The sequence below is a fragment of the Xenopus laevis genome, chromosome 6S, assembly GCF_017654675.1.
Source record: "Xenopus laevis strain J_2021 chromosome 6S, Xenopus_laevis_v10.1, whole genome shotgun sequence".
Classification (NCBI taxonomy): Eukaryota; Metazoa; Chordata; class Amphibia; order Anura; family Pipidae; genus Xenopus; species Xenopus laevis.
Genome location: NC_054382.1, coordinates 18964851 through 18992695, shown reverse-complemented (window position 1 = coordinate 18992695; position 27845 = coordinate 18964851). Strand labels below are relative to the sequence as shown.

Genomic DNA, 27845 nt, shown 5'->3' with positions numbered 1-27845 from the left:
ATTTTTTGATGCTATGTTCCCTGTTTTTTTTAGCGCCATGTCTGTGACTTCTCAATTACAATTTAGGGGATGAAGTGATATTAATAACAAGCTGACCAGTGTCCTCTATTTGTAAATCCATTTCTACGAGTTTGAACCAGTACGGTATTTTATAAAGGATTTATACCAATGTGTAGGATCTATCACATATGTTTGGAAAGGTTTCTTGGTGTTATATGGATGCTACAAGTTCCTGAAATCCTTTAAATGTACTTTTTTTATGTTGCCTAATAATTCTTTTTATATTCTGAGCAGGGGGTAGAACAGGAAGTGATGGCATGCCAATCAAATGTGATGAAGTGCCTTACCCCCTTGGAGATAACATTAGATTGCTGAACTATAGCTAGAGGAGCACAGGTTGGACAACCCTACTTCTATAAGTCATGGTGCCTCACAAAAGTTGTAGTGCTTCAGGCTCCTTTATTTGGTCCATTATGATTCCAGCATTCTCCAAATTGACACTAAACATGCTCTGTATGTTATTGAATTAAGTATTGAGTTTAGTGTGAGATTCTGGGACATTTCATATATACATCTTCTTTATTCTACAGATGCAAAGAGATATTTCCTACTCCGTTCGGGAAGGCACGGTGATCCATAGACCTGGGTCTGCAACCTATACCTCTCATGCTGGCCCAGTGTCACCCCCTCCTACACCTGTTCCCCACTCCATGCCATCATCTCCGTCAAGAATCCCTTATGGCGGTGGGCGGCCTGCAGCAGTGCAGAGCAACACTACCATGCAGAGGGAAAGAATACCAAGCGTGCCGGCATCTAGATCCATATCTCCTAGCCCCAGCGCTATACTGGAAAGAAGGGACGTGAAACCAGATGAGGACATGGGCAATAAAAATGTCCAGCTGCTAAGGAATGACATGTACCAAGACCCTTATTTATATCATGAAGGACGGATGAGTATGGCATCATCACATGGTGGGCACCCTCTTGATGTCCCAGATCATATTATTGCATACCACAGGGGGTCCACGAGATCTGCAAGCACTTATTCTAATTCTTCTATGCAAATGGAAATGATGGAACAATCCATGTACAGGCAAAAAAGTCGTAAGCACGTGGAAAGTCATTTGCCAACACTTGGCTCTAAAACTCCCCCGACCTCTCCTCATAGAGTGGCTGATATAAGGATGATGGAGATGCATGCCCATAATGCTCATCTGCCTCCCCATGGCATGCAGTCCGACAGATCTTCTCCCCTACGCCAGTCATTTAAAAAGGAGCAAGGGCCTGGCATGTTTGTAGAAGCTAAAGTGCGAAACACAGGTGGAATAATAAGTATGGCGGATATTGTCCAATCTCCTACTGATAAACAAGTGTTTGGAGGGTATGGAGTACCACCAAAAGACCCTTACACAAGGTAAGAAAACACAGACTTGCATTTGTTTCAGCCTAGGACTGTAAATTGTAACTCAGTGATGGGTAGGGGGTGGTGTATATTATGTATGAACTTATTGTCTGTGGTGTTCCCAGCCTGTAGTCTCCAGTGAAGAGCAAAGCAATGAAATGGGGTCATTAAGTTCAGGGTGGGCGAGGTAAACAAGTGTATTTGGAGACAGTTACCATAGGGTTGGAGGAAGGTGGCCCAGATACAACTTTTAATGGTGTCTGTCCATAATGGCAAGGGAAACACTGGCTGGTTGAATTCGTACTTTTCCATTTCCCAGTTGGTCCCTGACCAGTGTGGATCCTTTTATAAACAAGAAATAATCACAATTGAGCTGTTCCTTAAGATATTTATACAGTAGCTCTGCAACAGCACCGCTTCAAGTATATGCGAGGTTGCTGTAGACTTACTTGGTTTCTTGGATAAGTGACAAAGTCGTAGCTTAGTCATGCACAGCCAAAATAAACATTTCCGTGAAATCCAAGCACTGCCCCTTTGGGTCCCCGTGTCTGTAACTCATCCTATCAGTAAATACTACATTCTGAAAATACAAGTGCCTTTTAGATGAACCATAGCTGACTCCAAACTTCTACTTGTTAGTAGGATATCTAGGTTTTTTGGGTTCATTATCAAAGTCTTATACAAATTTCCTTCCTTTGTGCAGTCAGTAAGAACATGAATTATGGAATCTGTCCGGTGATCATGGTATGCCAGCCACGAAACCCCACTGTCATGCAATTTCTGTAAATAGAAGCTATTATTTGGGCTTCACCAAGCAACAGCTAAAGAGAAATTTTCGGTATTAGTGATTATATAAATGTTCGGTGGCACATTGTGTTCAACGAAGCTTGAATCACATTAAACCAGGATAAGGATCATTTAATATGTCTGTAAAATCACTTTAAGGTACAAGAGTATAATACGTGCGGTACATTACCTTGGCTTAGGCGTCTACAATCTACTGCCATAAAACAGCTGAAATAGATGAACTGAATGGGGAGTTAACCAACGTTTTGTTGTCCTTTCGCCAGTCTAGAAATTGCACAGGTCTACAAAGAGTAGACTTGAAATCCTGTTGTGTGCTATTGCCCTTAAGTAGAAGATAAACCACATTAAATAGGAGTCCGCTTTTCTTGATGGGAAGATGAAACCTACAGTAGCATAATCCAATAAGACATATAAGCACACTTAATGAAGGAAGGAGAAGAAATATGTCTGTCAACCAAATAATAGGAATTAAGTCAGTCACGTACAACTAATGTGACCTTTGAAATAAAAAAGTAGAAACCGCAGCAGGAAAGATAAAAAAAACATACAATTTTATTATATTCGCAGACCTGAAAACATAAGTCACTGAAAAGAAGAAACAGAAAAATGATTGCATACATCAGTTCATGTACATGCCCAGCAACTGATTCTGAAATGATTGACCTAATTGGCAAACCATTGGTCCGTATGGGAATAAAAGATTGTCTTCACCCATCAACATCTGCTTGGGCTCATTCAGATATCAGGCTGGGAAAATCCATTTGCCTGAAGACCTCATTAGCCCATGGGGCTCAAATGCACTGTTGTACTTAAAGGGTAATGTCATGGGAAAAAAAATTTTTTTCAAAATGAATCAGTTAATAGTGCTGCTCCAGCAGAATTCTGCACTAAAATCCATTTCTCTAAAGAGCAAACAGATTTTTTTATATTCAATTTTGAAATCTGACATGGGGCTAGACATACTGTCAGTTTCCCAGCTGCCCCAGTCATGTGACTTGTGCTCTGATAAACTTCAATCACTCTTTACTGCTGTACTGCAAGTTGGAGTGATATCACCTCCCTCCCTTTCCCCCCAGCAGCCAAACAAAAGAACAATGGGAAGGTAACCAGATAACAGCTCCCTAACACAAGATAACAGCTGCCTGGTAGATCTGAGAACAACTCTCAATAGTAAAAACCCATGTCCCACTGAGACACATTCAGTTACATTGAGAAGGAAAAACAGCAGCCTGCCAGAAAGCATTTCTCTCCTAAAGTGCAGGCACAAGTCACATGACCAGGGGCAGCTGGGAAATTGACAAAATGTCTAGCCCCATGTCAGATTTCAAAATTGAATATAAAAAAATCTGTTTGCTCTTTTGAGATGTATGAAATGTATTTCAGTGCAGAATTCTGCTGGAGTAGCACTATTAACTGATGCGTTTTGAAAAAAACATGTTTTCTGACGACAGGATCCCTTTAAGATAAGGGACCCTGGGCTCTTATGAAGAGATTTTTTTGACACTGATTCCTTCTGAATTGGGTCTTTATGTCCACAAAGAGAGAACGTTTGTGCTGCCCTATAGGAACAGCTGCTCACTGGTTAAACTAAACTACTAGTTGCCATTTGAACTACTTACTTTGAACTAACCTACTAAAGCAACCAGATCTCAACCTGATTTAGCCACCAACAGACTGGGAACCAATTGGCATGAACTTGCCAATGTTGTTCTCGCCCAAATGGATTTTTTAAACCTGCCAGAAAGATAGCAGGTGTCAAAAGTGCCCCTTACATGGACCAATAATTTGCAGAGCCAACGAGTGGATCTCTCCCCGATATGCCTACCTTGAGGTGGGCGATATCGGGCTGATTCGATCATGGGCCCTAGGGCCCAACGATCGGATTATAATGAAGGGCAACGGGCGGTCAGATCGCGGGACCGCACCAACGAACAAATGTGGACGTGATCCAACAGGATTTTTAGTCCTGTCCGATTGACATCTGCCCGACTTTCGGCCAGATATCGATTGGGGAAGCCCATCGGAGGGCCCCATACATGGGCCAATAAGCTGCCGACTCGGTCTGTCCGCTGCTTTTATCGCCCCGTGTATGGCCACCCTGTTTATGGGGACCCTCAAAGGGCAGCAGATTGGTAAACCTTAGAAAGCATAAGGGTAAATGTTTCAAAGTTTAAACCACAGTGACCAATTGACTAGCGCGTCGGAGACACACTGAGGTTTCCACCCCCTTCAGGGTCCCCCTCCTTCTGCCACAACCTCCCTACAGCCACCAAGACTCAATCACAACCCCAAAACAAATATTGTGAACTTGATACTTTCACCCATAACGTTTTGCATCTCTGGTGCAGAAAATGAAAGTGGAAGTTCTCTTCTGAAGTGTCTCCAACACTGACTCTTTTCCACACAGGAAGGGGTGACTAGGCCATGTATTTTCAGATAACTTTTTGTAAACAGATGATTTTTTTTCTTCATCATATTTAGTTTTTAGATCAGGCTCCTTTAATCTCTCCGGCCATAGCCTGAAGCGATAGAATGTGCGAATAAAGAAAGCTCATGGATAGTTTCTTTGCCCTTGCAGTAAATACGGACTGTTTTCTCCGCGCCTGATATATGGTGCGGTTTGCTGAGCAAGGCAAGATTGTCCCTGAAAAGTCATAATTTACTTAAAAATGTTAAATTGTTTCCAGATTACCAAACTAGAAATAGAAGGGCTTACAGTGTTTTTCCCCTGTTGTAAAGACATATTTGCTTTACATCTGTATCTTATCAAAGGTAAAGAGATTTTGATGGAAAAAAAAATAAGAAATTATCTCTTCATCACTGGGTTTTTAATCAAAACTTGATTAAAGTCAGCGTTTGGATGTAAGCAGAAGTAATGAGGGGAACACCAGACGGGGTCAGGCTGTGTATAACTATATCTAGACATAATCTACTTCTGCCAAGGAACCTCTCCCTCTGTCTGGAGTCATTAGATGTTGAGGGTGGACTTCACCCTAGCCTGATGTATTAGGGCATAATCCTATGCAAATACTTGTTAGGGCAGAGACACACGCTGCTATTTCGGGAGATTAGTCGCCCAGCGACAAATCACTTCTTCTTCAGGTGACTAATCTCGGGCTATCTCCCGAAATAGCAGCATGTCTCTGCCCTTACAGACAAATGGGGGTCAATACATATGCAGAAAGCTAATCTGTACACCCCTAGAGTGTGGTTTGAGAAGTTCTCAAATCCTTACAAGGGTATTGCCCTTTGGCATGGATTTGACTTCATTGGATATATATTGCATTGTGTTTATTTCACTCAAATGCCTAAAAACTAGCTTTGTAAGGTATATAGTGAATAAAGTATCCCCTATTGTAAACTATAAGGATATTATAAGTCACGAGGATTTCCATGACCATATAAAAGCAAAAGCCTGAAGGCCGAAGGTTACTTCTAATATCCTTATATTTTCCAACAAGGGGTACTTTATTTATTATAATGCACACGTTTTGGTGAGTCATTTGACAAAAGTGACATCACTACTCACTGTTTATAACTGATGACATCACTAGTCACCCTTTATAAGGATATCATTTAAAAGATATTCATTGCTTTATGTATTATATAAGGTATTACTGTATTAACTGCCATTGCTCAAAGTTAAAGGAATCCTGTCATCGGAAAACATGTTTTTTTCAAAACGTATCAGTTAATAGTGCTACTCCAGCAAAATTCTGCACTGAAATCCATTTCTCAAAAGAGCAAACAGATTTTTTTATATTCAATTTTGAAATCTGACATGGGGCTAGACATATTGTCAGTTTCCCAGCTGCCCCAGTCATGTGACTGCTTTCTGGCAGGCTGCTGTTTTTCCTTCTCAATGTAACTGAATGTGTCTCAGTGGGACATGGGTTTTTACTATTGAGTGTTGTTCTTAGATCTACCAGGCAGCTGTTATCTTGTGTTAGGGAGCTGTTATCTGGTTACCTTCCCATTGTTCTTTTGTTTGGCTGCTGGGGGGGAAAAGGGGGGTGATATCACTCTAACTTGCAGTACAGCAGTAAAGAGTGATTGAAGTTTATAAGAGCACAAGTCACATGACCAGGGGCAGTTGGGAAACTGACAATATGTCTAGCCCCATGTCAGATTTCAAAATTGAATATAAAAAAATCTGTTTGCTCTTTTGAGAAATGGATTTCAGTGCAGAATTCTGCTGGAGCAGCACTATTAACTGATGTGTTTTGAAAAAAAAACATGTTTTCCGATGAAAGGATCCCTTTAAGCAGCAGAATTGAGACATTATTTCTTATGGAGCAGTGAAGATATAGATCTATAGATTTCCGCAACATTTCTGCTCAAAGTCAAAATCATGAATATACTGGACTTACACATATGGACCTGGTGCCCTGGAGTCAATTATAGGGGGCCATTGTTGAGACATGAATGTTTGGACAACAATTATTGTCCTGTGAGATTGTTGGATGACACTGAGGAAGAAGAAGCCTTGAATGAAACTAACACCATCTCTTGAAAAGGGGGTCGTGACTCCCATGCTTATTAAATTAGACTTCTAATGTGTTGTTGCCTGTAGCCTGTTATATATGCTAATATCCTTTTGATCCCTGCTTAACAAAAAGTATCGGGGCTGCTTGTTTCGACTGCTTGCATGTTATTTCTTCATGGCCTGGTGGAAATGCTAAAACAGAGGCTTCTAGTAATAGGATATTCCCTTGTTTTACAGAGAGAGGATGCATGCCATGGAGAAACAGATTGCCAGTTTAACTGGTATTGTTCAGACTGCACTTTTGAAAGGGCCCAGCCCAAACAACTCTGCACCTAGGTAAATATACATTCCCTTAGCCCTTCTATACATATATATATATATATATATATATATATATATATATATATATACACATCCTCCTCCCATATGGCCAAACGAGGGTTGGGCAAAGTCCACTGATCCTGTTGTAACAGATTTATCATTATCAATATCTTACGTCAGCTCATCTGGTAGAGAGGATGCTGCAACAGTTGTTCACCAGAATTTGGTTATACTAAGGAGTTACTAAACCAGATGTTGTTTAAGGACATTCTGATGTACCATGGAGGGCTTCTTGGTAAATGAGATAACATTTTAAAAAAGTATTGGACTCTGTAGGGTACGAACTTTCAGTATCACAATCTATAACAGGGATGGGCAACCTATGACTCTCCTTTAGGGCAGAGACACACGATCAGATTTGGGAAGTTTTAGTCGCCCCCGAGATAAATCGCCTCTTCTTCGGGGCAACTAATCTCCCTGAACTGCCTCCTGCCTGGCTAGTATGTAAATCGCTGGCAGGATGGCACTTGGAGCGCTTCGTTTTCCGAAGCCGCCCGAAGTTTCCTCGTGAGGCACGAAGTGCACAGATTGCCATCCCATTGGCGATTTACATTCTAGCTGGTGGGAGGCAGTTTGAGGAGATTAGTCCCCTCCGAAGAAGAAGAGATTTGTCGATGAGCGACTAATCTTTCAGAATCTGAGCGTGTGTCTCTGCCCTAACTGCCAGCATTGTATGGAGAGGGCTGTTGGGTTTTGTAGATCAAAAGTAAATGGAGGGCTCATAGTTGTTCAATTTTAAACAGTAATCTACAGATTATAGCAGCCCAATCCATTAGGCTTGGCAATATTATCTTTCCAAAGAGCTTTCTGTTTCACCTATAGACCACCTGTAAAAATCCTTGCTTTTAGAGAATGCTACTGGTGCAACTAATAACTGAATGAGGTTTATGAGGATCAGACGATTATTCATTGGCCAAGTGCCGCACGTTGTGCATGTGCCAAGGAGGCAATTGCATGGGGAACCCTGCTGAACATAATGGGATTATCAATTTTGCAATTCAACTGTCTGGATTGTCCAGAGAGGCCTGGTGCATAACATTGACTAACCACATATTAACCCTTGCATGGACTGTACCCGCTTGACCAGAGTAGAAGAGATATGGCATGAGCTCTCTCTGCTTTATAAGGCATCCTGCTTATGCTGATGGTTATTGGAGCTGCCAATGGCACAGGAGAAGAGAAGTTCTCATTAGACAGATTGTTGGGGACTGGAAGTCATTCATGGAATATATGGGCCATCCCTGTATATGAATCTCCAACAACTGACAATGATGATGCATCCAGTGCCTCTTTTTGGTAACCTGTGCCCATTTATGTCTTCACTGTGTATGATAGAGCACACTAGAGAGTCAGAGGACCAACTCACCCCCTGTAAAAGTGCTTTTCTGTGTGTTTCCATATATATATATATTTACACTCACATGATATGTGTACTTTTTCTCTGTTTTCTATGTTTTCAAGACACCACCACTGTTATGTCACACTATGCATTTAAGAGGAACGTTATTATGATTAAGACTTAATCTATGAGAGGCAATAGGCAATTAGTATTTATGTAGCACCACAAATGATTTTCCAGCCAGATACACAACCAGGGGGTACAGGTAATTAAGAGGAAGCAATACAATTTCCCAAGAGTTTTAATATACAGTTGCAGTGTGTCCCCCCCAAGTAGACAGAGAGTAGACAGCTTGGAGTATAAAGGGGAGGGGAACAAGTGCATAAGCCAGGGTGTGTTCTAGCAAAAGTAGACTAATAAAAAGCTTCCTCTAAAAAGTGATATCTGGTTTTATGCACGACTCAGCCTTTATGATGAACTGTATAGATAATGTGTTGCCATAAGTTGAGTATAGAGACCTGGAGGGACAGAAGAAGGAGCAGAGTAATGCAGAGATTTGATAGAATGACAAAACAGAAGATAGAATGAAAATGTTATACCCTATCCCAGCAGTCATTTGTGTGCCTCAACGTTTGTGATTATTATAGACCAGTGGTAGTCAGACTTGTTAGTTCATGCCCCTACTTGGTTCTTCAACCTTTAGTCAGAGCTCTATTACCCCATAATAAGATAACAGATATAAGAATATATCAATGTATCAGTCATTCATGATTCCAAGATTACATAGGACAGTAACTCATCACAGATTTCACCCAAGTGACCATCAGATGTAGGCTTAGGCCTTCCAGGCTGAGCCTCCACTGTTGCTGCTCCACAGCCCTCCGGTTCAGAAGCCACTAGACTATTATTGGAGATGGCTGCCATTGGTTCTAGCAACTCAAGTGCCATATCATTACATCGGTGGTGGGAAAGAATGTGTTTTCACTGTGTCTTCAAGAGATTAACCCAGTCTATTACCTGCATTATTTCCTCTATTGACTAGATGACCTAAGAAGAAGCTGGGTGCTCAGTAAAAGTGCTGAACCCCACAAAACTGGTCTTGTCTGTAATGGGGGAAAAAGTAACCAACCCAAAGACAAACAGAATGGCACAACTATAATTAGGGTTAAACGTCTCACTATTCCACTAATTAATTCACTAGAACCAGATATGTGTTACGAATATGCGTGGAACTAAAGGGAAAAGCCCATTTTATTTACGTTCATTTATATTTCATCAACGCTCAGTGTCAATCTCAACGGTGTTGGGGCCTTGATGAGATTCCTCTTCTTTCCTTTCCATCTGATTTTCAAGCACAAATACTCATACCTGCTGCACGCCACTTGCTTTAATTATGCATTGACTTTTATTCCAGAATAATCATATTGTATCTGGTTTCCTTCCAGCGACAAAGTCTTAAAATCAGCCAATGGCAGCACTTCAAGCACAGATCGGCCAGGTACTGTAACTCTTAGCAGCGGGGTCAGTATTTCAGGTTCTGCTAGTGGAACATTTCGATCAGGGTTTAGGAGATGTCAGTGAGCCTCTCACCCACAGAAGCAGCACAGACTGTAGCTGTAGTAATGGAAGGTCTCACTGATCCACGGAACTGATAAGACCTGCACATTGTTTGTGCTGAGGCCCAGACAAAACAGCCACAGATATTTTGTGTCTCTTCCAAAATACATTTCCTGTCAGCAGAATCCAATGGCAGGTTTTGCTTTTCCTGCAAAACACATTGCATTGACAGATTCCCCCTTAACACTTTCGGTGATGGATGTTCTGGCAGTGCTTTCAGCATGGGTGTGTGGAAGAAGCCTTTGTGCAATTCCAAAACTCAAACCTTCAAAAATATCCTGTAACTCAAAAATTTCGTAGAAAAATAGAAAAAAAAATGATTTGAGGTTTCATCTGAAAGTACATACGTACACACCCTATAGTACTCTGCCTTATGCGTTTCATTCCTATCTATACATATTCATAGGCCAATAAATAATAAAGCAAAACGTGTAAGGCAGGGTACTATCCTGTTTTTCTTAGGCCCTTGATAGGCCATATATGTGCTCCATTACTAAGGATGTTTTGGTTTTGTGCAGTTCTAGAATAGTGACGCAGGGGCTCGGTATGTGCTCTTTATAAAGAGTAACCATGTTAGCTCTAATAACAGCTTAGGTGTATTCTCCATCATCAAATTCTTCTAGGACACCTAACTCTCTAAGCTGTATAAGTTTGTGTTATAGTCCTCCAATGGACCAATGTTATATCTTGTTTTTGTAAAACCGAATAAAACTTTTAAAACAGAGAAAATTAAAAAAAAAGTAACCATGGTCAGTACCCCTCCACCCATCATTTCCAAACACAGGTAACACTGTATTCATGGAGCATATGCAGGTCCCTCTAAGCTCTAACATGAGTGCAAAGATCTGCTTCAATTCTTCTACCTTCGGGGTAGAGAGTAAAGTGCAAAAAAAAAAAATCTGCCATTTTTTTGCACTTTGCTCTCTGCCCTTTAGGTTGTAAAATAACCTGGGATTTTGAGTTTAGGAAGTCAGAAGCAGCACACACAGGACCACAAATGGTTGTAGAGCTGTATTGCAGAGGTTGGACATCATATGGGACCTGTTATCCAGAATGGTTTTCTGGATGAGGGGTCTTGGCGTTATTTGGATCTCCATACCTTGTCAACTAAAAAAAAATTAAAAGGTTAAATAAAACTAATTGGATTGTTTTGCCCATAATAAGATTCTATCTTAGTTGGGATCATGTACAAGGTAGTGTTTTATTATTACAGAGAAAAGGGAAATCATTTTAAGGGCAGAGATACGCAAAGATTTGGGGAGATTTAGTCGCCCCGCAACAAATCGCCTCTTCTTCGGGCGACTAATCTCCCCGAATTGCCTTCCCGCCGGGTAGAATCTAAATCGCTGGCCAGATGTCACTTGGATCTCTTCGTTTTCTGAAGTTCCCTCACGAGGAAACTTCAGGGGACTTCGGAAACAAAGCACATCAAGTGCCATCCCACCGGCGATTTTGATTATAACTGGCGGGAAGGCTTTTTTTGGGAAGAAGAAAAGGCGATTTGTCACTGGGCGACTTAATCACCCCGATTCTTCGCGTGTGTCTCTGCCCTAAAAAGTAGAATCTATGGGAGATGGCTTTCCCATAATTCAGTATAAGGGACCCCATACCTGGGTTCTACTATGGTAGAGATGTCCACCCTAGAGCTACTACCACTAACTATAACATTTTGCAAGGAGCAGATCCCATGGGTTTCCGTAGGTTCCAATAAGCTGATGTACTGTAGGAATCTGTGCTGTGAGCAACTGCCACTGTTGATCTGCCAATGTTTTTTTTCATATATTTCCACATCCCCTAGAGATTGAAGTTTGAATGTTTAAATTATATTTATATACATAACCATTAGATAATTCATATGAAATATTTGTACTTGTTCTCAAATCTATGGCTGGTGTTATCATCACCCATGTCCCCTTTCCAGTTCTCACTATTACATGTTGGTCATTTGCTGCAGGAAATCAAGGCGCAGCCGCTGCGAAGAATTCATTAGTCCTTTCAGAATCAGTAACTCTTATCAACCAGCAGTCGGCTGCCTGCTCGCAAGACATGCACGTCAGCCTACAGGACATGAGGCGCAATGTGGCTGAACTCCGACTTCAGCTGCATAAAATGAGGCAACTGCAGGTAAGTAACCTCTGGGTGTTTGGCAAACGTTCTGAAGTATCCTCTATATCTGAGTTGCATCTGATTTTGAACATGTTCAGAAAAATTTAATTTTCTGCTAGATTATATTCGAGATCAGTGGCCCATGAATTGAACATATACTAATAAAATTGCTCAGAGTCCTCTTTTGAGCACTTTTGCCATTTATATTACAATTCTTAATGAATGTGTAACCTGGTTCCCCCTGCTGTTCAGTACAGACAAGGGCCAGGCAGAATGGCAAAAGCTAATTTTACTGAAGCAGGAAGCATCTGTTGGTACTTTCCTGTTCAAATTTGTTGTCCAGTGTAGCAGGAGTGATAGAACTGAGCGGGGGAGAGTCAATAGAATCTTCCTGCTTCAGTAAATTGAGGTTTTGCCGCTCTGCCTTGCCCGTGCCTGGGCTGAACAGCACGGGTAGCTCATGTTATACATTCATGATATTAGTACTGATGTCATGCAAGGATCTTTGCCATGCTGGGGTCCATAAAAATATCTTGAAGGGCCACAACCAACTTGTGGGCCTCCAGTTGGAGCCCCCTTTTGCAATACTGGACTGGGGTGTCCGAGGCCCACTGTGGCTTTTCACCCCCGGGGTCCCCCACTCCAGTCACAAAATCTGGGGACCCCACCCCCAGCACATCACATTGCATCACATTCTTCTTACTTGTGGCCAAAGTTCGGGTTGATGGGGAGCACCCAAGTTTCCTGGAGGAGAGTGGGGAGCGGGGCTGTCTGATTCTGCCTTATTCTACTGATTAGAGCAGAAGTTTAGGAGCAGGAGCAGCAGCTATAGTTATATACTAGACACAAACAGAAGGACAGATACAATGGAGCACCATTCAGCTGCGCAATGAAGCCCTAGTATTTCAGCTAAATAGGAGTGTTCCCATTAAATTCTAAAGCAAAACAATTGTGATAGTTGCCACATGATCTGTTTGTTTGTTTTACATTCTATTTCACTGGCTGTAATCTTAGTGCTTCATCCAAAATGCCTCTTGTCAATAGTATCTTATAAGACTGACAGCCTGGAAATAGAAAATTATATTAAAAACAGTTGGAATATAAATCTTCCTGGTCTGATACAGATATGTATGGATGGGAGTTCAATGTAGCAGTAATTCCAGAGAAGAGATCTATGGAAGGAATTGCTGATCGCTGCTGGCGGCTTTGATGGAAAGAACAAGATAACAGGAATTGTGCGAGATAAAAGTGCAGCAGGATCTACAGTGGGAAGGACAGGAGGAACTTGGGGAAGATAAAGGCCAGACACTCTAGGTTTATTTGCTCAGGATGTAATGCTCAGTTTGATATAGATATGGGGGGGGGGGTCAGTCAAGTCGCAGCAGGATGTGGCAGTTTCAAGAAGATCAGCCAATCAAATATAAGTTACCGGTAGTAAAATAACATACTCAGGGGGTTATGTAATGAAAGGCACTAAGTTTGCCCATGGGCAGTAACCCTTAGCAACCAATCAGCAGGTAACATTTACTGGTCACCTGTTTAAAAGCAACCATCTTATTGGTTACTATAGGTTACTGCTCCTATGCAAACTTAGTGCCTTTTTTTTTTACATTTGCGGGAAAGGGTTTAAACCAGACTACCTGGCTATTCATAGGGGTAAGCAAGTTATGAGTAGACTCCAAGTTTGTGTCCTTCATATTGCCTTTCTAGCTTTCATTTGTATTTTGCCTGACGAAGGGGCCTTGGTGCTCCGAAAGCTTGCAATGTATTTTTTTTTTATTGTTAGCCAATATAGGTATCACTTCTACAATACTTTTTGTATTTGTTTGTTTTTTTATTTGTTATTTTTGCTACTGGCTAATACGGTACCACAGTTTTTGTTTTGTGCTTGAAATGCAAGAATGTGTCATGCAGTCTAATGACACTTAAGATATTTTATTCAGAGATTTCTTTTGAGCTACATCTATGAGCCAGCAAATGGATGGTTTGTTTTAGATTCTTGAGAGGGAGAGAAGAAAGGGGCACTGATTTCTTTTGTGTAACAGCTGCAGAACCAGGAGACGGTGAGGCTGATGATGAAGAAAGCGGAAATGGAAATTAGCAGCAAAGTGAATGAGATGGTCAGAAGCGCAGAGGACCCGGTGCAGAGACAACGCGTCTTGGTGGAACAAGAGCGCCAGAAGTACCTCAACGACGAGGAACAAATTGTTGCAAAGTTGAGGTAAGGACACGAAACAAAAAATGACTTGCTTTTTACTTTTAAAGTTATCACTGTTGCAAAATGTGTCATTTTTAGCCATAAGAAAAGGTAAAATGATGTAGATTAGCTACAATTTGTTCATACAAGAGAATAGTATGGATGAGGGTACATTTGATGGTTCCCCAATGACCCAACAGTTCTACTCACTTGTCTCATTAGTCGTCTGCAACCAATCTGAAATATATATATAGTATAGTATATGTATAGCCAAAATCTAATAACATAATAAAAATTATAATATATCTAAGCAATCTGCAAGACCAGTAAGCCATCTGAATAAAAAGCTAAATAACTCAAAAACTAAAAATAATAAAAAATGAAAGCCAATTGCAAATTGACTCAGAATATCACTCTCTACATCGTACTAACAGTTAATTTAAAGGTGAACAACTCCTTTAATTACAGACACATGCACTAAAATTGGACAAGTTTAGTTGACCAATCAGGAATTCATTTTGACCCATCTGTTGCCAGTTGGAAAATAAACCCAACTATTGGTTGCAATAGTCAGCTGCACTGGTGCAGTTTAGCACCAACGGCCCAGACCGATTTTAAAGGGCATGTAAAGGCAAAAAAAATAAAATCCCATTTTTACTTTCTTTAATGAAAAAGAAACCTATCTCCAATATACTTTAATTAAAAAATGTGTACCATTTTTTATAAGAAACCTGACTGTATGCAGTGAAATTCTCCCTTCATTTACTGCTGTGGATAGGAATTGTCAGACGTTCCCTAACTGCTGAGCAGGGAAACAATCATACTTATGAACAGCAGGGGGAGCCCCCGCCTTACTTCCCAGCCATGCAGAACTCAAGCAGCTTTGTTTATGACGATCCCTAAGCAGCCCAGACCACACTGAGCATGTGCACAGTCTTAGTCTTGCAAAGATGTATAACAAAGTTGCAAGATGGTGACCCCCTGTAGCCAACTTTGAAAGCATAAATTATTTGTTTGATTAGGCTTGTGGTGCAGTAAGTTCATGTTTATGTTTAGTATACAAAATACAGCATTTCTAGTCTTATTCTATTTTAGACTTTACATGCCCTTGTTGTCCACCTTTAGATTAACTTTAAGTATGATGTAGATTGTGCTGTTCTGAGACAGTTGACAGTTGGTCTTCATTTTTTTTATTTGCCATTTTTGAATTATTATTTTTATTTTAGTATGTTACCTATGAACCGAATCCACTGAATATCTGAAGGGACCAGTGTTTGCTGTATACTAATAGTGCTGGGGATACACCTGTTGCTTTGTTATAATGCCGTTGGTCTGTTCCCAACGTCACGACAGAAAGTCTTTTTTTTTTTGTGGAAATGCTGTGTTTTCAGTTTTTTTACCGTCTAACAAATTTTCTTCTTTGAAACCTCACCAGCTGTTAAGGCATCTCCGGCCAACTGGATGTTCCTTTGCCGAACAGCTGGTAGAGTTCCAAGGCACATCAATCATCAGTTTCCTACATGGGGGCATGTCTGTTATCAGGAATACATTAATTGAGGCCACATTGAACTGTAGCGTGGGCTGCAACTCTTCTGTCTTCAGCATCGTCATTTCTTTAATCCTTCAGGGTATCTCCTCCATTCTCATTAAGTGCTTTGTTCAAAACAGGGACAGAGTTACCACTGTATGAATTTATAGGTTAGACATAAGTTCTCGAATATAACGAGAATGATGTGACCAATGCTTAAAGGGATTCTGTCGTGATTTTTATGATGTCGTTTTTTATTTCCACTGTTTACACTACTGATAATTTACTCTACAATATAAAATGTTATTCCTGAACCAGCAATTGTTTTTTTTTTTTTTAGTAATATTGGTGTGTAGGTGCATCTCAGGTCATTTTGCCTGGTCATGTGCTTTCAGAAAGAGCCAGCACTTTAGGATGGAACTGCTTTCTGGCAGGCTGTTGTTTCTCCTACTCAATGTAACTGAATGTGTCTCATGGGACCTGGATTTTACTATTTTACGAGTGCTGTTCTTAGATCTACCAGGCAGCTGTTATCTTGTGTTAGGGAGCTGTTACCTGGTTAGCTTCTCATTGTTCTGTTTTTAGGCTGCTGTAGGGGAAATGGAGGGGGTGATATCACTCCAACTTGCAGTAAAGAGTGACTGAAGTTTATCAGAGCACAAGTCACATGATTGGGGGCAGCCGGGAAACTGACAATATGCCTAGCCCAATGTCAGATTTCAAAATTAAATATAAAAAAATCTGTTTGCTCTTTTAAGAAACAGATTTCAGTGCGGACTTCTGCTGGAGCAGCACTGTTAACTGATGTGTTTTGGGGAAAAAAAATTTCCCATGACAGTATCCCTGTAATGTTCACCAGCAACAGTTTCACTATAAGTTCATTCACTGTTTGATCTGTAGGTACAGGGCAGTTTAGACCTTGCCATGCATTTTCTCTACAGAAAATTCTCTTAGATCCTCTTTAATGTTTGGCTCCTTAGATGTTCAGTAGTCAACCAAGTCTTTGTGGTCTTGAAAAATGTTCTAATTCTTTTTCAGATTTCAATAATTTAAGGAAATGCATGCAAATGTGTTGATTGCACTTCTCAACATTTCTGCCATTAGATCAAATTTGTTCTAGTTTTCAAGATATAAGCTGTTTTTGCAGTGCTAATATAGTGAATTTGAAACATCTAGGCATGCATCGAACCCTGTATTTTAGGGTTAAACTGAATCACCAAATCCAGGATTACGGATAAAGGCGAATACCGAAACTTATCCGAACCCTTCCACAGCTTCAGAAATGCAGCAACACCCAATGCGCACACAAATCACTCTCTAAAACAAGTGCGCTCGCACCTCGCTCAGTTCGGACAAAATGCAAATCTTGCTATGAATAGCTTAAATTTTGCCGAATCCTGAACCCAATCTGAAATTCAGTGCATCCCTAGATGTACCAAATGATGCACCCCAATTTTTTTCAATTAGATCGGGTTCGGATTCTGTTCTGCAGGCTCCTGGATTTGGCTGAATCTGGGATCCCTAGAAATAACAGCCCCACTTGTCGAGTAGTTACAGTTGTCAGAGAAGCATCAGATGACTCTTCTCTGCTCACTAACTTAAATTTTTTCCAACTGTCAATGGTCAGCAAAATAAACAGCAGATAATGCAGGTGTAGGTTCAAGGTAGTGGTGCTAATCCTCCATGGAGTATTAAGACAAACTTTGGAGCAACCAGCAATACACAAATTTGTACCTGGGCAATATCCCATAGCAGCCAATCATCAACCCCCCCCCCATATGCCTGGGTTGTGCTGAGTTCCATTCCCTATCCTTCCTTTCCTGTGCCAGTATTAGAAATCAACACATGAAATGCTAAAAGAGATAGGGAGGGGGCAAGAGAGAGGCAAATTATATTCATATGCTCTGCCAAATATTACACACCAAGGAAAGCTGTTTCCTTTTATCTGAAATTCTGTTTCCAAACTCTGCTACGTCTGAAGCCTCTGCTTCCATTAGCATGGGAGGATTTAGGAACTCGTTTGCTTTAGAACAAAGCCTATGGTATTTACCTTTGGTATAAAAACCCTCAAATCAGAACAGCAAATGTCTGTAGTTGAGTAAGCAGCCAATGGTTTGGGCAGGGAAGAGGTTGCACGTAGAGTAGGTGTTTAGGGTTTGTTGATGTTCCAGTAGGACTGAAATGACTGCAGTTGGGTTCACAAGCAAAACAAAACAAACTAGATGTTATTAGGCCCCACAACAGAATATTTGCAGGATTTCCTACCTTATATAATCCATTTTGTATGGAAAAATGAAGACTTGCATGAACATAAGAACAGATTGTTTATGACACAGTGAAGCTGTGGACAAGCCTGCGTGGGTCCATTTTTTGGGACCCGCACCCAACCCGTACCTGCAACCCGGACCCACAACCCACATTCTTACCCGCTTGGAACCGCTACCCGACCCGCAAGTACCTTATCCACAACCCGGACCCGCTGACCATCAAGAATCAGGAAGTGCTGTCATTGTAAACCAGAGGTGACATCATCGGAAGTAGACGTGATCAGAATAAAACGAGTAAAACAGGAAGTGCTGTCATTGTAAACTGGAAATGATGTCATCGGAAGTAGACGTAACCCAAAAAAAGAAGTAAATATCGATATTGAGAAGACCCGCGGCCCAGCCCACAAACCCGCAGAACCGCCGACCCGCTACTTTACCCGCACCCGCAAGGTACCGCAGGTTTTTGCAGTTACCCGACCCGCTGCAGGACGCTAGGCCAAGGTAGTGTTTTAGGAAACCGTTGTTCTCAAGACAATGAAGTGTCTCTTCCCCAGACTTTAATTGAGTCCAAACAGAGTCTAATACCCTTAGCTCTACACATAATGGTGGACACCTCTGTATGTTATACTTTGTACCGTATGGTCCATAGGCACTAGGTGTTTGTTGCAAGGAACATGTATAGAGAGAAGTGGCTTGATCAATGAGTTTTGCTTGTGATGTGGGGCTTGTGAATGAACCCCTATATCCCCAACCTGTGGTCAGTGGTAACATATAAGGAGAAGGATGCCTGGCCCCACCATTTCTAAAGATGTGGTGCTGTAGCTTGGTCTCCTGGTTGTGATGAAGCCACCTAGAACTGATGGGTTTCTCAGCAGGAGCTTGGGGAGTCTTGTATATAATCCAGTTTAGTACAAGGATTTCTTCTGTAATCTCTATGGTAGTCTGGGAGAGGTGCCTCATTGTCCCTCATTTTGATGAGCAGTTTGGATGGTTTCTGGCAGCTGCCAACTGTCCCTACCCTATAATGATACATAGTTGGCTTTACATAGCGATGCCCTATAATGATACATAGTTGGCTTTACATAGCGATGCAGCGAATCCAGGATTCGGTTCGGGATTCGGCCTTTTTCAGCAGGATTCGGCCGCATCTGCCCGGGTGGGAACCGAAGGATGTAAAAAAAAGTTTTCCCCTTCCCACCCCTAATTTGCATATGCAAATTAGAATTCGCTTCGGTATTCTGCCGAAGCCAAAATAGTGGATTCTTTGCATCCCTAGTTTTACAGCAGGTAGTCGGATCAGAATATACAACTAAGTAAATACGTGAGCCCTTAATATGGAATAATTGCTATAAATGCAGTGATACAGGTTTGCCTACCAGCTATAGAATGTTTCCATTAACTCTGTTTGCCTCGAGATTAAATTGCACTGAGTATATTTGAACAAGCTTCATAAAGCATTTATTCACATGGACTCGTCTTCCTTAATGTTGTTGACAAGCAAAACACAGGGTGTTACTCTACACTGCTCAGCAGCACCCAAGCAGGAACAGAGTAATAGCAGAGCAAGGCTGCCACCCAGCGGCTTTAGATTTTACTGCCTCAGTCTCAGGTCATGGGCGGCCAAGAAGCAATGCTTAGGATGTGTTACAGAATCCTTGTGTTGTAGCTATGTAAGATAACTGTATTGGTATAACACTCTCGTTGCCTGGGCTCTGGAAAAATCATTATCTTTCTAATGAAGGATGTAAAGGATCCAGAATTCAGTATGGACTTCAGCCAGACCCAAGGATTTGTTTCCATGTTTGCACTGTGCTGATTAACTGCTATATACGTTTTCAGTGGAAGTCCTTTATATAACTATAGTTACATGGGACTTAACCTCTGTGTCTTAAGCCAAAATTAGGTCCCTCGTGCTTTCTGGGGGGTTGTCTTCATGAAATAGAAATATCACAGGTATTAAACCAGTTGCTGGGACACAACACTGATTCGGCAAGGTAATAGAGCGCTATGCTGTAGAGTCCTGTGTCGGGTGCCCACAAGGTTGTCTGGTTTTGGGCGGAAAGACCACTGTCTGCAGGTAGCCTGCCTGGGTACTTGGGCGATTGCAGGGTACATTCCCGCCACCTCCTGTTAATTGTTCTGCAGTTAAATGTTACTGGTTCCTCCAACCTGATCCGCTTCCAGAGTGACGTCCCTTCCAGTTTTCGCGGGTTTAGGGATGGGACTAAAAGTAGGGCACTGCTGGTAGCTTTTGGGAGCAGGAAGGTGGGGGTTATAGAGGACCAGTGGGTCCGGCTTTGGCTCGTGCCTAGCTGGTCTGGGTTAGGCACAGGTCTGCCCAACTGGACCCACGCAGGACTCTACTATGACATTCTCTTCTATCAAACCATGGCACTCTTTCTCTGTACCCACTGGAAAATGACCCAGTGTGCCCCTAATATTTTATAAAAATATTTCTAAACGGCTGTCCAAAGACCAGAGACAATGGCACTACATACTGCAAGACATAGGGGTAGGTTGATTTAGGAACATAACTGTATTGTTTGTAGTGTAGGCACTCAAAGAGCAGATCCTCCAGACAGTTGGAGTTAAAAAGTATGGATTACAGCCTTACGCGTTTCGTGTTCTCACAACACTTAATCATTTAGGAACAAAAGCACTAAATTAACATCTTCAAATGGTTCAGCGGACCTCTGCCATTGACTTCTACATGAACTCGGAAGGTTTTCGGTGGCAAATAGTTGAATTTGAACTGTTTCCAGGGTCAAGTCGTGATAAATCTCACATTCTAATTCAAATTCTAGTTGGTGGTTTTAAATTAGAATTTTTTGAGTTTTGATCGAAATCTTTTTTTTTTTTTGAATATTTGAATTTAATTTGAATCTGCCCCTATGTGTAATATTGAACGAAGGGAAGAATTTCCCTCCTTCCTTAGGTTAGGGCTGCCACTTGGTTGGTGTTTTATAGCTGGAAAAATACTGCCTTATGCCAGGAGCAGAATGAAATATTTCCTGGCAATGGTATTGCTGGTAAATTCAGTCGCTCTTCTGGTACCATAAGTGGCCCACCCAGTTGCACCCACAATGCTCCCCTATATTCCACCAAGTCACATCCTCATCCACTGCAGGTCCTAAAATATAGGCAGCAATAAATATATATATATATATATATATATATATATATATATTTCCCATTTCAGATGCATCGTTTGAAACTATTTCAATCCTAACAGGGAAAGTGAAAGCGCGGGTAATTAGGGGAGCGCCGCTGAAACAGCTTATTGTGCTTAGGAGTTAAAAACACATTATGAACAGCTGCTCAGCCATTTGCCAGAAGCTGCTTACAAACAAATATATTAAGGATATTTCCTTTTCACTGGAAATCATCAGCATGGAGCTTGTGTAAGAGTGAAGACACACAGAGCTACAGCACTAGTAGCAAAATAGACAATGCTGATCATTTACTGATACACAATATACAAGTATGGGACCTGTTATAGAGAATGTTTGGAACCTCGGGGTTTCTAGGTAACAGATCTTTCTGTAATTTGGATCTCTATACTTTGTCTGCTCTAAAAATCATTTAAACATTAAAGAAACCCAATAGGCTGGTTTTGCCTCCAATGCGGATTAATTATATCTTAGTTGGGATCAAGTACAAAGTAGTTTTATTATTACAGAAAAAAGGAATGTGTTTTAAAGGAGAAGGAAAGGTTAAAACTAAGTAAGCTTTATCAGAAAGGTCTATATAAATACACCAGTAAACCCTCAATGTAATGCTGACCTGAGTCCTCTGTCAAAATAAACACCAAATATCTTTCCTTCTATTGTGTACTCATGGGCTTCTGTATCAGACTTTCTGTTTTCAGCTTAAACCTCCAGGGCTAGGGCTTGAGCATGCTCAGTTTGCTCCTCTTCCCCCCCTCTCCCTTCTCTGCTGTAATCTGAGCCCAGAGCTATAAGTGAGCAGGGAGAGACTCAGGCAGGAAGTGATGTCACACCAAGCTAATATGGCAGCTGCTATCCTAAACAAACAGAGAGCTTCTAGAGCTTTTTATTCAGGTATTGAAAAACATTCTACAGAATAAATATAGCATTCTAGCTTGCACTATTGCAACTAATCTGTTGGCAATAAAATGCCTCCTTAGCTTTACTTCTCCTTTAAAATTTTGAATTATTTGATTAATCAGAGTCCAAGGGGTCTTCCTGTAATTCTGAGCTTTCTACATAATGGGTTTCCGGATAATGGATCCTATACCTGTACCTGTATTGTATTTATCTCAGTAGAACATAGAACTGTTAAAAATCCATCCTCACCTTCCTTTAAAGGAAATGTAAAGCCTAAAACACATTATTGTAACAGTTCTCAGAGCTCTACTAAGCACTAACATTGGTTTTCCCCTAGTTTGATTATATTAGTTTGCTAAGGTTAGGGATATTTTTACTATGGGCACTCAAGGGCCTGTGTCTAGGGCGCAGCTTTAAAGGGCATGTAAAGGCAAAAAAAAAATATTTTTACTTTCTTTAATGAAAAAGAAACCTATCTCCAAAAAACTTTAATTAAAAATGTGTACCGTTTTTATAAGAAACTGATTGTATGTAGTGAAATTCTCCCTTCATTTACTGCTGTGGATAGGAATTATCAGACGGTCCCTAACTGCTGAGCAGGGAAACAATCATACTTATGAACAGCAGGGGGAGCCCCCGCCTTACTTCCCAGCCATGCAGAACTCAAGTAGCTTTGTTTATGACGATCCCTAAACAGCCCAGACCACACTGAGCATGTGCACAGTCTTAGTCTTGCAAAGATGTTTAACAAAGTTACAAGATGGTGACACCCTGTAGCCAACTTTGAAAGCATAAATTACTTGTTTGATTAGGCTTGTGGTGCAGTAAGTTCATGTTTATGTTTAGTATACAAAATACAGCATTTCTAGCCTTATTCTATTTTAGACTTTACTTTCCCTTTAAGGAGGTGGCTCTCAGATGCCAATATGGTGTAAAACAAATTCTGGAAAAAAAGCCTGACTTGAATACTCTAATGGCTAACATGCTAATTTAATTAATCTGATACAACTATGGTTGACACCTTGTCTGCCTTCTTTTTCCAGGTACACCTGACTGAAACCAGCACAAAAAATAAATAAATAAATAAATATTAAAAGATTCTGAAAGTTATTCATCAATAGTTCCATACATATCTAAGAAGCAAATATATTTTCAACTGCAGGAGTATAAAGCAATGTTAACTCCGAATCTCACCCTTAAGATGGCTATAGACTCAAAGATCCGCTCGTTTGACGACATCGCCAAACTAACGGATCTTTCCCCGACATGCCACTAACGGCATGGCTATATCAGGGGTAATCCGAACGTTTGGCCGTATGGTCGAACGATTGGATTATGATACGCCAAGGGGCTCAGACGGTTGGTCGGGTAAAAATCAAACCTTCCCGATTGATATCGTGGCCAGATATCGATCGGGGAGACCCATTGGAAGCCCCCCATACACGGGCAGATAAGCTGTCAAATTGGTCTAAACGACCGATATCGGCAGCTTTATCTGACCGTGTATGGCCACCTTTAGGGACCGAGCCCCTCCTACAACTACCCCAGGGGGGAATTTGAGAACCACAGATAGAGAATGTACCGTATATACTCGAGTATAAGCCGTCCCGAGTATAAGCCGAGGTACCTAATTTTACCTCCAAAAACTGGGAAAGCTTATTGACTCGAGTATAAGCCTAGGGTGAGAAATGCAGCAGCTTCTGGTAAGTTTCAATCAAAATATTGAGGGTTTCTGCTCCCATTGGAGGTGCCGGCGACTATTCTTGGATGCCGGCGACTATTCTTGGATACCGGCGACTATTCTTAGGCGCCGGTGACAGTTTTTGCACTTGACCCGAGTATAAGCCGAGTTAGAGTTTTTCAGCATATTTTGGCGGCTGAAAAACTCGGCTTACACTCGAGTATATACGGTAACACCAGTAATGTAGTGTAACACAAAGAATTGTTTGCTGGATTGTTTGTGGACAATAGGAGTGCCATACAGATAAACCTCACCTATATCTTCATCTCGTGTGTGTGTTCCTTTCCAGTGACCTTGAGGACTTTGTAGAATCCCTTAAAAAGGAGCGGAGCACATCTCAGAGGGTGATCACCCTGAAGGACGTCGAGGATCGGGCTTTCATACTGCGCCAGATAGGAGAGTCTGTTTCCAACTTGAAAGGTAAACATCTCATGAAAAAAAAGTAATGAAACTCTGGTAAGAAAACTCCATCAAACCCATACAAACTAATTGCATCATGTATTGCAATGTCATTTGCCATGCAGGAGAGTTCCCGTACCTCCAGAATAAGATGAGGGCAGTCTTGCGTGTGGAGGTGGAGGCCGTCAGATTTCTGAAGGAGGAGCCCCACAAACTGGACAGCTTATTGAAAAGAATCCGAAACATGACAGATGCCCTTTCTGCCTTAAGAAGGTGATTTAAATAAAGGAGGCTTTGCTCCATTTCCATCATTTTATTTCTAGAAATTCCTTTGCACAATTCTTCTTGTTAAGGCAAAATATATTTACTTCCTATTTAATATTTTGCTTAGACTGTAAGCTCTATGGGGCAGGAACCTCCTTCTCATTGTGTTTCTTACCACATAGCACTTAAAGGGCATGTAAAGGCAAAAAAAATAAAATCCCATTTTTACTTTCTTTAATGAAAAAGAAATCGATCTCCAATATACTTTAATTAAAAAATGTGCACCGTTTTTATAAGAAACCTGACTGTATGCAGTGAAATTCTCCCTTCATTTACTGCTGTGAATAGGAATTGTCAGATGGTCCCTAACTGCTGAGCAGGGAAACAATCATACTTATGAACAGCAGGGGGAGCCCCCACCTTACTTCCCAGCCATGCAGAACTCAAGCAGCTTTGTTTATGACGATCCCTAAGCAGCCCAGACACACTGAGCATGTGCACTTAGTCTTGGTCTTGCAAAGATGTTTAACAAAGTTACAAGATGGTGACCCCCTGTAGCCAATTTTGAAAACATAAATCATTTGTTTGATTAGGCTTGTGGTGCAGTAAGTTCATGTTTATATTTAGTATACAAAATACAGCATTTCTAGCCTTATTCTAGTTTAGACTTTACATGCCCTTTAAGCTGTTTGTCCTTATAGGTACTGTATGAGCTCCATGTACTGTGTATATTTATTGTATTTGTTGTGTGAATTCTACGTGCTGTGCTTTTATTGAAATTATATTTTCATGAATTGTATGGCGCTGCTCAGAAAATTCTTCTAAGCACTTTTGCAATTTACATAAAAAAAAATTCTAGTTTTTAAGATATTAACATGTTATGATATAGGTTGCTGCATCTGCGAAAACATTATGCCCTTTATGACAAATTAATTATGACCACAAGCACTTGGGAGTTTTAATAATGCTCAGGTCTAATGCTACTGTTCTGTGTTCCAATAGACACGCCACCGACGGACCCTCCAAAGCCACTGACATCAATCAGACCAGCCATTTTGTCGTAACAGAAAGAGTGACTGAGACTGATTCACTCCAGGTCCATGAGGAGAAATCCCAAACGTATCTTCAGCCAACACAAACTGATGGAGGACCGGCAGTGGAATCACCAACGGCATCTGTTAAATCAGAAGTGGTTCCTCTGTCTGCCGGCCTCAAAGTCCATCAAGTCCAAAGTTCCCCGGTCCTCATGCAGCAGTCTCAGCACTCATCGGCACTTGTGAACCACACTCCTACCCCCAGTACTCAGACCAGTCACACCACAGAATTATTAGTGAGTCCTCAAACTGCCAGTGTGCCGCCCAGTGTCACGCCAGAAAATGCAAGAAGGAACCCAACAACCCAGACGACTGGACAAGAAGGATCTTCCATGCAAAGTCTTTTCATTGATGAAATCAATCAAGTGACTTATAGGAACAGAGCTGTCTCCATTGAGGTATAAATACTTTTTCGTTAAAGGGATCCTGTCATCGGAAACATGTTTTTTTCAAAACGCACCAGTTAATAGTGCTACTCCAGCAGAATTCTGCACTGAAATCCATTTCTCAAAAGAGAAATCTGACATGGGGCTAGACATTTTGTCAATTTCCCAGCTGCCCCTGGTCATGTGACTTGTGCCTGCACTTTAGGAGAGAAATGCTTTCTGGCAGGCTGCTGTTTTTCCTTCTCAATGTTACTGAAGGAGTCTCAGTGGGACATGGGTTTTTACTATTGAGTGTTGTTCTTAGATCTACCAGGCAGCTGTTATCTTGTGTTAGGGAGCTGCTATCTGGTTACCTTCCCATTGTTCTTTTGTTTGGCTGCTGGGGGGGGGAGGGGGGTGATATCACTCCAACTTGCAGTACAGCAGTAAAGAGTGACTGAAGTTTATCAGAGCACAAGTCACATGACTTGGGGCAGCTGGGAAATTGACAATATGTCTAGCACCATGTCAAATTTCAAAATTGAATATAAAAAAAATCTGTTTGCTCTTGGATTTCAGTGCAGAATTCTGCTGGAGCAGCACTATTAACTGATTCATTTTGAAAAAAACATTTTTTTCCCATGACAGTACAGTAGTAGCGAGCCATGTAAGGAGAATGCAGACTCATGAGACTGACTCTGATGTCAATTTACTGAGCAGCCAAATGGAGTCAAAAGATTTTGATCTGAAATCCGTTTCTCGAAAAGAGCAAACAGATTTTTTTATATTTAATTTTGAAATCTGACATGGGGCTAGACATGTTGTCGGTTTCCCAGCTGCCCCCAGTCATCAAATCTCTTCTTCGGGCGACTAATCTCCCCGAAATGCCTTCCCGCCAGCTAGAATTGTTGTAATTTAGAAATAAAAACTTCATCATAAAAATCATGACATAATCCCTTTAAATTCAAAATTCAACTTAGATCAGTATATTTTTGTCTCATTGCATTGTATATATTCACTACAACTGACAACTCTTCTGTTACATCATGTTTCTCTTTTGTTACTGCTGCCATTTATATACACTTCTCTTGGGGAAATGTGTGAATATATGGACCGGATGTTTCAATAAGGTCAGTTCTACCCATACCATCTATGTATGGTATGAACCAATGGGAAGGTACCCATTATACTGTAGGATAATATGGACATGTTCTTGGGATGTAAGGCTAAACCATTAATTCCACACAGCAGCTCAGAAGACAAGTTAATTTGATAGTAGTTCTATTCTGAGAAATAAGATAGATATATATATATATGTATTTGTATATTCTGCAGGAAGCGGAGAGAAAGTTTGAGGAGAAGAGGCAGAATCTGGATCATTATAACGGGAAGGAATTTGAGAAGATGCTGGAAGAAGCACAAGCCAATATCATGAAGGCCATTCCCAGTTTAGAGGTACCAGCCCAGCCCCAGAAAGTGGAAATTGTGGACAAATTAGAAGTAACAGGTAAGTGCCCAAATATGGATCCTGTGCCATATTAATTAGTATAGAGTTTATTATTACAATGGAAAGAGCTGGTGGTCAGTTTCTTGTGCTACTGTACAAGGTATGATACATTCTATGGGGTGTTTCTTAAGGCTCCCATACACAGGCCGATAAAAGCTGCCAACAACCGAGTCTGGTTCCACAATCTCACTGCCCGTATCGAATGCTTTATGATCAAATCATTGGGCCCTAAGGGCCACAATCAGATCAGCCTGATATTGCCCACTTCAATGTGAGCA

The 27845-nt window shown here is 41.1% G+C and overlaps 1 protein-coding gene across 15 annotated transcripts in view; it reads left to right on the top strand.

The window, feature by feature from the left end:
* The window catches only part of kiaa1217.S (KIAA1217 S homeolog), a 261072-nt gene that overhangs the window by 221043 nt on the left and 12184 nt on the right, over positions 1-27845 (top strand). For 12 of the 15 annotated variants that reach the window (XM_041567400.1, XM_041567401.1, XM_041567404.1 and 9 more), the window contains 9 exons: positions 591-1414; positions 6933-7031; positions 9861-9913; positions 11987-12156; positions 14184-14359; positions 24228-24358; positions 24463-24610; positions 25604-26093; positions 27396-27567. In XM_041567400.1, coding sequence (XP_041423334.1) covers positions 591-1414; positions 6933-7031; positions 9861-9913; positions 11987-12156; positions 14184-14359; positions 24228-24358; positions 24463-24610; positions 25604-26093; positions 27396-27567 — 2263 coding nt within the window. The remainder of the gene's footprint in view (positions 1-590; positions 1415-6932; positions 7032-9860; positions 9914-11986; positions 12157-14183; positions 14360-24227; positions 24359-24462; positions 24611-25603; positions 26094-27395; positions 27568-27845) is intronic. The other 3 variants (XM_041567402.1, XM_018269086.2, XM_041567415.1) reach the window with 1 other exon arrangement.